This window comes from Melanerpes formicivorus, unplaced genomic scaffold, assembly GCF_026170545.1.
Source record: "Melanerpes formicivorus ecotype bairdi unplaced genomic scaffold, bMelFor1.0.p_v2 SCAF_7, whole genome shotgun sequence".
NCBI lineage: Eukaryota > Metazoa > Chordata > Aves > Piciformes > Picidae > Melanerpes > Melanerpes formicivorus.
This window is the reverse complement of record NW_027142359.1, coordinates 18,503,436-18,513,191: the sequence shown is the minus strand read 5'-3', so window position 1 is coordinate 18,513,191 and position 9,756 is coordinate 18,503,436. Positions and strand designations below refer to the sequence as shown.

The 9,756-nt window shown below is 37.4% G+C and overlaps 1 protein-coding gene across 1 annotated transcript; it reads right to left on the bottom strand.

The window, feature by feature from the left end:
- Positions 1-303: 303 nt before the first annotated feature.
- On the bottom strand, positions 304-7,474 carry LOC137442470 (retinol dehydrogenase 8-like). The gene is made up of 6 exons (XM_068141281.1): positions 7,268-7,474; positions 6,017-6,178; positions 5,226-5,405; positions 4,134-4,227; positions 2,161-2,344; positions 304-1,158 (listed from the first exon to the last, which is right to left on the bottom strand). Exons 1-6 carry the CDS (start codon positions 7,362-7,364, stop codon positions 925-927), a joined length of 951 nt encoding a protein of 316 aa, XP_067997382.1. The 5' UTR covers positions 7,365-7,474; the 3' UTR covers positions 304-924.
- Positions 7,475-9,756: the final 2,282 nt, after the last annotated feature.

The following is a 9,756-nucleotide window of genomic DNA, read 5'->3' as shown; positions in this document are numbered from 1 at the left end:
TGAGCCTCTGGGCCTTTGTCTGCCCTGGGGCAGCACTGAGACAAGGCTGGAGTTAGAAAACAAGGTGGTCATGCAGGAACAGCACTTAAACTCAGCCTAGCCTCAGCTGACGTGTATGACTATGCTGAGAGAAAAGACAGGGAGAACACCTTATCTCCACGCTAGAACTTTGGTTTAGCATGTAGTTAGTAGGATGGCTTAAGAAAGGCTCAGCATCAGCCACTCAAGGCACTGAAAGCATTTAATGGAATTAAATTGCTTCTTGCTGACATTTTGTTGGTTTTGCAAAAAATAGTACCTTGGCAGGAAGTAGATATTTTATTTTGAATTGCTTTTAAAAGGCATTTTATTGTCCACTATGTGTAATATGCCAGTAACCATTGCACATAAACAAAACATTCAGACTTTAGCATATGTATATGAATAACAAATATTCTAGTTGCAACATTCTACGATTGATGAGGCTTTCTTTCATGTTACTGGTAAACAGACCTGATTTCTGAATGTGGGAATGCTATCATGATTAAGAGATTAGTACACCAGTTCTATTAAGTAAAAATAATTCTATATTAAGAATCTAAATAAGTCACAGAGAGCACACATCTCAGTATGTATTATCATCTAATAAATGGAAGAGATTGGGTTAATACTGAATACACAAGCATCAGTCGATGTTTTTGTTCCCTTGAAAACACATCTCTAAAAAGCAAACACTAAGCAGAATAAACCTGTAGTTAAAGGATTTTAATTTCAAGGTTCCAAAGATTGTGAAGTTCAAGATAAACACGTTGAGATGAGTATCTTAGGTAAGATCAAATAAAAATCCTGAATGCCTTTTCACAACTACAGAGCAAAAGCACTAAAAAACACACTGCGTTACCGGTAGCGACAAGTCATTCCAATCTGCACTATATAATCTCATGCTTATTGGGAGGGTTTCCCCAGGTCAAAGCTCTTCCTACTTCTCCATCTTAGCAATTTGATAAAGTTAAGACTTGCACTGAAGATTTTGTCATGATGAAAAACCATTTTGTAGAATATATCAATGGGTAGATCTCCATTTGGATCTGCATATTTTAGAGTTGTCATCGGAGTATACAAGGTGTTGGTCTGATGGCGAAAAGGTGGATTTTCTGAAAGAATTATCTTTACTGTATGCTGCCAAGAATGAGAAATGAAATTGTTAAAGAATCTTTACCAAAATAATAAAGTAAAAACCTAGTTTTCAGCAGAGGAAAAGACAACTGAAGTGGTAGAATAATGTAAAACTATGTACATAATTTTATTAGAATTTCATTAGAAACTTTTCTTTAAATATTAAGGCCATAAGTACTTCTTTCTTAGACCTGTTTCTGTTTATCCATACCATGGTGCTAGCACCTCACACCTAAGTATCCTGAGTAGTCCTCCAAAGTTATGCTTATATACTCATAACAGATCCTTTCTTTCACAGTTCACTGGGAAATTATTGGATCTGAGCATTTTGCAGCAAGCCCGGGAACCTTCAGCTGACACTGAAGCTATTTCTTATCAGCAAGCATAGCTTCCACAGTTTGCATAAACTTGTCTTCCTTCAGGAAGCTCCAGGCACCAGAAACTATATCCATGTATCTTCTTTTGTGCTTTGGCCTAGGGTAGCTGAATGAACTTCACGTCAGTGGAGAGATTACTTGCAAGATGGAGAGCAGGCCATCTTTAACCAGTGGTGAGTACCCTGCCTAAGATGTATGGTAACACTGCAGAATGTCCAGATTTCACCAGATGATTTTTAAGTGCATCTAATACACCAGTATTAAATTACAATTCACAACTCTAAGTTGCAATGGTGCCTTGAGCACCCTGGTCTAGTGGGAAGTGTTCCCCCCATGGCAGGGGTGTTGGAACTAGATGACCTTTGAAGTCCCTTCCAACCCAAGCTGTTCTATGACTCTATAATTGTCTTCAATAATTCAAAATTAACATTCTATAAATATTCTGAATGGGTTCAGAAAACTATTGAGTGTCTCTGATTTTTTTACATTATTTTACAGTACATAAAATAGACTCAAATCTAACATTTCTATCAAAATACCCACACCTACCAACATCCGTGAATTACAGAGAGAAAAAAGATTATATATAATCAAGATAAAAGAATATGAATAATTATTGATGAGTTACCTCTGCAACATCTTCAGCGCTTTGTCCCAGGCTCTGGAAAATTTGTTTGTAATTTTTAAGGTAAATATTAGTAAACATCTCAGCTGTTTCCTCATCTGCAGCTGAAAGATCCATTTTCATTCCATCTTCAAACACTTTTCTTTCAAACTCTGTCACCACTGGGCCTGGTTCAATCAGACTTAACCTACTCAAAAAGCAAAGATATTCAGTATGCTCTGTGGGAAAGACATCTCTCTCCTCAGAATATCAAAGAGTTGCACTGTGACTACACATTAGCAAACATATTAAACATTATATTCTGGAAAGACTCATTACTGCTGTCATGCTTCTACATGTAGCAGGAAAAACATGAGTCATTTCAAAGTGCTGCAACTTAATTCAGTGAGTGCAGTTGTTACCTGTTGTCTCACAGCTACAGAATCTAAGGGAAAGGTCTTCACAAAAGCTTATCAAGAAAAATAAAGGATAACAAAATTAATTACTTGCTAGACAAAATCCTACATAGACTTGTTATATTGTCCCATGATAACAGTAGATGTAGCTGAAAGAAAGGGCAGAATTGCCCAAACAGATTTTCCTTGTCAAGCTGTGTTACATAATTAAAGGTCCATCCACAACATGATAAAATACAGTCTAGAGAATTTTGATGTGGGTGGACAGATTTTTGTTGCGGTGGGAAGCATCGAGCAGACAATCAAAAACGATCCTTACGCTATCTGGATGATAGTTGTGATGATGATGTAGCTTTGTGGTCAGTTACAGCTAACACTTTTGCTTCTTTGCTTCTTCCTCATCTTGCTGCTAAGCAGGCCTTAAGGCAAATTGAGAAATTAGCTTGCTGGTCAGTTAAACAAGCTAATGTTACTACTGAAATTTTAGATCAATTGCTTGTAGATCAAAATTTTTACAGAATAGCATTTTTACAGAATAGAGCTGCTATTGATTTTTTGCTTTTAGCTCATGGCCATGGTTGTGAAGATTTTGAAGGCATGTGTTGTTTTAATTTGTCTGATCACAGTCAGTCGATTCATAAAAAGCTTGCTTGGTTAGAAAATCATAATCAATTGTTAAAGATGTTAATCCTTTTGATCAATGGTTTCAATCTTGGCTTGGAAATTTGTCTCCTTGGCTGTTAGCCTTGCTCAAAGAAGGTTTACAATGGATTGCTATTGTCTTGTTGGTTTTGCTTCTTTTACGTATTGCCTATGGATGTGTTATGCGAAGTGTAAATGAGGTAACATCTCAGGCTTTTCTTGTACAAAAGAAAAAGGGGGGAGTTGTTGAGGAATAGCTTGAATTGCAGGGACATGGTTCTATGGAACAGTTGTTTGACCAGAGTGTATAGGCCAGACTCCATCTTGCTGTTTACTGCTCACAGCTTAGCTGGTGTGCTGATGCAGCAAGACCACCACAGCCCTGTGACTATGCTTGCAGTTTCTCACAAGATAGCACCATGTGAAATAGTTACTTACAAGATAGCAGTGTGTGAAACAAAGTATATGTGTGAAACAAAGACCTACTGAGAAAGGAGGTTGTGAAGTTGCACGTAGGCCTAACTGCAAGTAGGCTGGATATTATGATGTAACCCTGGACTAATAGCTAATAGAATAATGACATGTGTGCATATTTAGCTGCTGAAGATACTATATAAGCTGTGCTTTCAAACAATAAAGTTGAAGCCTGATTACCAATCATATTGATTGTCTGCTTCCCACCGCAACAGATTTTGGCTGCAGGGGGTATCTCACCCCCCCATTCCACTCTGGTGAGAATCCACTTGTTCTCTATGATGACCTCTTTAATTTTTTAACCTGTAAACTGCCTGAGAAGTCTGTTATCCTTTCTACAGTAAAATATTACAAGTTGACATTTCTATGCCTTAGTTACTGACAAGCTCTAAAAAACTGTTTGCTAGCCCTGTATACGTTTAAAACTATCCAAAATACAATTTACAGCAGTGCATCAATACTTACTGCAGTTTGAACTTGAGTGCTTGTATAGCTAAACTTTCACAGAATCCTTCCACAGCAAACTTAGATGCAGCATATACATCATTAAATAAGATACCTGATGGTACAAACAGAACATCCTGAGGATTGTAGTTAACATAGTAATAACTTAGTTTAAAAAAAAAACAAAACTCTTGTGCTTTCCAAAAATTTCTACAGCCTTGCTGGGAAAACATAAGAGAAATCCATGTGGACACTGAATCAAAGTACCAAGGTTTTGCCTATATTATCAAATTGCTTATTTCAGAAAAGGAAGCTTGAATAGTGTTTTCCCTCCCTCTTAGCTGATGCTGTGATCTCTTTGGATGCTATTAAATAAATATTTTGCACTTTAAGGTATGAAAGTGTGTCTGTACATGCAACACTACCTGCATTATTTATCAGCAAGCCTATAAAATAGGCTATAGATGAATGTGGAAGCTGAATGCAGTGCAGGAAATGCTTGCATCCAAGTGATTTAGAAAAAACACTACATTTAGGTGGATGGGAAATACTGTATTACACAGTAACAGTTCTTGCTGTTTGAAATGGGACCCAGGATAATCCAGGTAAGACTAGATGGAACACACCAGTAGTATCATCATCTGGGGCTGAAATTAGGCTCTGTAGAGTTTTACAAGGGGAGAAACTATACAAAAAGATGGTGCATTTGTCCAGGACATGACTGGATTTTATTCCACTGTTATTGTGCAGTGTGGTAAGCACGTTTGCCTGTCCCTATCAACTTTTCCAATAGGAAAAGCTTAAAAGTAATGCTATTAAGCCCTGTTTTTCAGATAATAAAAATACAATTAAAAAAAAAATAGTTCATGTTAGTTAAAACTCTTAAAAATAGAATTAAATAATTCCCTGTGCAGGTTTTATTGTTTAAATATCTTAGGAAGAGCTGTATAGTAGCATACTACCTTGAGGCATAAAACCTGTCAGGTCTAAGTGCTGTGCTTTTTTGAACTTGAACTTCAGCATTTTTTCTTTCCCACATAAAAAGGAGTTTCAGATTTTGAATACTAAACTCGAAGTTCACACACAGAACAAACAAAACAAAAGCTACTTTGCCTTGTATTCCCATAACACTGCTTATTATAACTATATGCCCGCTCTTTCTCCTCTTCATATCAGGCAAAATCTCCTTCAGGAGTCGAACCAGTCCAAAGAAGTTGGTATCCATCACAGTTTTCATTTCATCTATGGTCTGACATTCAATAGGTCCAATGAGCCCCATTCCAGCATTGCTAACTGCACAAAATGGAAGACAACAGTGAGCAATAACATCTGTAAATATTAAGTTGAAATCTTTACTGGAAAGCATTTGAAAGTAAAATGAGGATTAAGGATTATATGGTCATTAAATAATCCTTAAAGAAATGGTTAAAAAATTATTTAGGTGGCCTGTTGTGAGACTCCATCTGGAGTACTGTATTCAGCTCTAGGGCCCTCAGACTTGTTGGAGCGAGTCCAGATAAGGACCATGGAAATGATCAGAGGGATAAAGCATCTCTCCTGTGAGGACACACTGAGTGTTCAGCCTGGAGAAGAGAGCTGCAGGGAGACCTTATTGAAACCTTACAGCATTGAAAGGGGGCCTGCAGGAAAGACAGGGAGTAACCAAGCTGCTTCTCAGTGATAAAGTTTCCCCTTTGTAATCAGGGAAATCAAGCCTTCCTACTTCATAGTGAGATTTAATCCACTCATATCTGCATGAGACCTTAAGAATCTTGAACACAACATACTATGTAATTGTTACTACCTTGCTAAAGTAAAAAATACACTAATGAAACTTCTGCAGGGTATTTAAGATCTTAAATAGAAAACTGCTATCTATTCATAGCATACATTCCTGTACTTGCCTAGGACATCAATCCTTCTATCAGGGATGCTATTCACACAAGTTTTAATAGACTGTTCATCACAAACATCCAGTTGTTTAATTTCAAGGGTTTTGCCCAGCCTGCCACCTGCAGCTTCCTCAAGTGGCTCCTTCTTGGCCAGATTCCGCATTGTGGCATACACTGCAACACACCAGAAGCCACAGTTACTAGAAGTGAACATTTTTCTATGCGAGAAATAAAGAATATTGCTTTTACACCTGTATCTTGAAATAAGTAATGGCATGCTGATAAAAACTTAAAGTAGAAATAATCTATTTTCAACATACAGTACCAATGATTTCCCAGTCTGGTTCTGAAATCAAGACATTCCAAAGGACAACTACACCACTACCATGAAGAATATGCAGGGCACAAAGACTATATTATCACCAAAACTTCACTAATGGTATCAAGTTCTGCCACTGAATAATTTTTGGGGACCTAAAACCTAGTTTGGGATATTAATTTTATTGTTTTTAGTCACTGTCAACATGTCTAGCAAAACTACCATAATTTTATTAAAAACTGGAAGGCAGATGCTTCCTTAGGACAGCAATAAGAAGCAAGCTAGTTCTCAAATATAAATTAGTTTTATCATCATGGTGTAATTACCCAGAAAACTATGAATCTGCCTCCAGTCAGCACTAAAATACTCTGAGGGTGTGAGAAATGCAATTGCCAATGGCTGTATCAACCTTGCCCTCTGTTGTGTATCATAGCAAATATCCTGCTTTGCAGCAGAGAAACAAATTCCAGCCCCTTTGTTCGCCCCCTTATGCTTACATAGGGTTCAAATAACAAAACATGCTTTAAGGAAAAAAAAATTGCAAATTTAAGAACTGGTTTCCTGAATTAATTTCTTTGGTCCTCAAATGGGCATGTAGGTTTCATTCAACAAAGAGTTTGGTAGGCAAAAGCAGAGCTAACTACAACTGTGAACATATACCCACAGCAGTACACTGCAGAAACTTTCAACTATTTGTTTTTCTAATACTTCCCCCCCCACCCCCCTTTTGGGGTGAACTATTCAAGTAGCTGTTCAGCTCCAACACAGATACAGAAACAACATGTTTATGGAAAGCAGTATATTGGCAGTGCATTGCATTTTCATGACAGTAGGAAAATAACAAGAAATCACCAAACTGAATACAAGCACCTGTAAAATCACAGATTTAAAATACTGCCTTGAAGAATATCTTCTCACAAAGACAATAACAGACACATAGTTACCTTTAAATCTTTTCTGTTCATCTTTTGCCATCTTTAGAGCTAAGGCCAGTCCAATTCCTGAGGAGCAACCTGTAATGAGGACATTTCTTCTTGCCATTCTTTTCACTGGGTAGATCAAGCAAGAGTTCTTGCTCAGAGGAACAAACACCTAAGTGTACCTACAGTAGAATGTGGTTGGCCTTTAATGCTATCTCCAAGCTTTCCTGAGTCAACAAATCTGAAAATGCACACCTGGACCCTGCATGATTAAGGGATAATCTCCAACTACACAAACATAGAAGCAGATGTTCATGCATGAGCTTATAATCTGCATCAACTATATTTAATATAAAATGTGACTAATCTTTAAAATGAGATATTGGTAAGCAACATTTTTTAATAGGGGAGTAACCAATTTGCATACTAGTGGCAGGAAAAGCCCTGCCTCAACTACAACAACTACAAGCAGTTTGTAGTGTCAAGTCCGGCACTCACATCTACAGAAAGTTAACTGCAACCAGAATGGCATCCCTTTGCTAAAGGTGTTCAGTCTTCCTCCACATACAGCAGCATCCTCATTCCTTTACAATGGAATGGCAAATGGATTTCTTCCCAGGTGCCTTACTATTCTATGAGTCCTAATTGGCTTTATAGAAAAAGCAAATTAAAAAAAGGGATGTGGATTTGTAAAGAGAGATGGGGCATGTGTTTGACCTCTAAGGAAGACCTGTTCTCTCACAGTGGACAGCTAATAAATTCAGGAATTAATAGTAGCAAATTAATTCACAATTGCAAATCTAATCCGTGTGGTGATTTCTTAGTGAACTATTGGGATTTTTTTCCTCACCTGCTTGCTCAATCTCTGCTTTGCCTGTGGAATCAGATACTCTGGGGTATTTGTAATAGCAAGAGATTCTTCACATTTCTTTTTGATACTTTTCCCAGCCAAGAATACAGAAAAAGAATACAGAAAGCAAGCAAACACCTCAGCAGTGGAGAACAGTCAGGAAGACACTGAACAGATCAGCTTCACTACTTTCTTTCTAACACTGAAATATTTTTAAGCACTTTCTATTCTCCAACTGACAACTTCAGAGTATTTTTAGAAATACATCAGAACTAGCGTGATGGCTGACTCATTTTTAGCTTTTGGAGAAAATAGTCCACAAACTCTGAATTAAATAGAGGGACACTTGGACTGGTAATCTGGTGCAGTGTGCATTTAACATACAGTAACTATAGACATACTACATTCAGAAAGAAGTCTCCTGAGAAATTTATAACCAAAAAATCACCTTAAGAAGCAATTTGTTTTCTGAATAGCATTCAGCTACTTATTATGCCATTATATATATACAAATATTTACCAAGAAATGCAGTCCATAAGAATGAATTCAAGTGTTCCAGGATTTGCACAGCTGTAAATTGGTTAGTAACTAAAGAGAAGTAGCATTCTGCAGAAACATTTAACTGAAATGATGACATCAGGAAAAGAAGGGGAAAAACAGGGGACACAGTCTCAAGCTACGCCAGGGGAGGTTTAGACTCAAGGTGAGGAGGAAGTTCTTCATCATCTTCATCATTGGAACGGGCTGCCCAAGGAGGTGGTTGAGTCACCGTCCCTGGAGGCGTTCAAGAGGGGATTGGACGTGGCACTTGGTGCCATGGTCTAGTCATGAGGTCTGTGTTGATAGGTTGGACTCTATGATCCTCGAGGTCCTTTCCAACCTTGGTTATACTGTGATACTGTGAACCAATCCAAACCAAACCCAGACCCTCCTTTTCAATGCAAATAAATAAATTTGAACAGTGCAAGAAGTCAAATCATTATCATTACCTTCTCAGGAAAGCAAAACAGGACAAGAGCAGTTAATGTGAAAATGAAATTATGATTCTACTTATTTATCAGGTTTGACCCAGAGTTTCACCAGTGAAGTCAGTACCCAGATACACAATCTTAGTGCAAACACTATTTATCTGATTCACATACCAGGCAAATTGTATTGCTGCTCATGCACATTTATCTTTAGTGCATGCAGGAGGAGCAAGCAAGGCTTTATGCAACACTATGTTGGTGGAATTCCACTAGTGTTGCGATGCAACTGTAATTATCCTTGTATTCATTTATTTCTCTAAGTAAACAGGTTTTTTTTGCTATATTATAGTTGTCATAATAGCAAAATTAATAGCCTAGAATTGCAGAAACTCTTTGGATGAGTGTATGTTGACCTTGTAAATGGCAGCAAAATGCATGCTTGGTTTTGTACAAACACTTAAAATAGAAAGGCTGCATTTGTGGAATGTATTTGCATAAACAGTGAAAGATCTACCTACTATCCAAGTTTAGCACAATTCCACCTGCAGAGCTGCTGAAATACAACAGATAGGTTTGTTGGCTGAGATACACTTTTAGTGTACAAAACACTTAATATAGGTCTAATCTTTAAATTGCAATATAATCCATTCTTTTCCTCTGCTTTATGTCAAACTTTACTAACTTGATTTTCTGA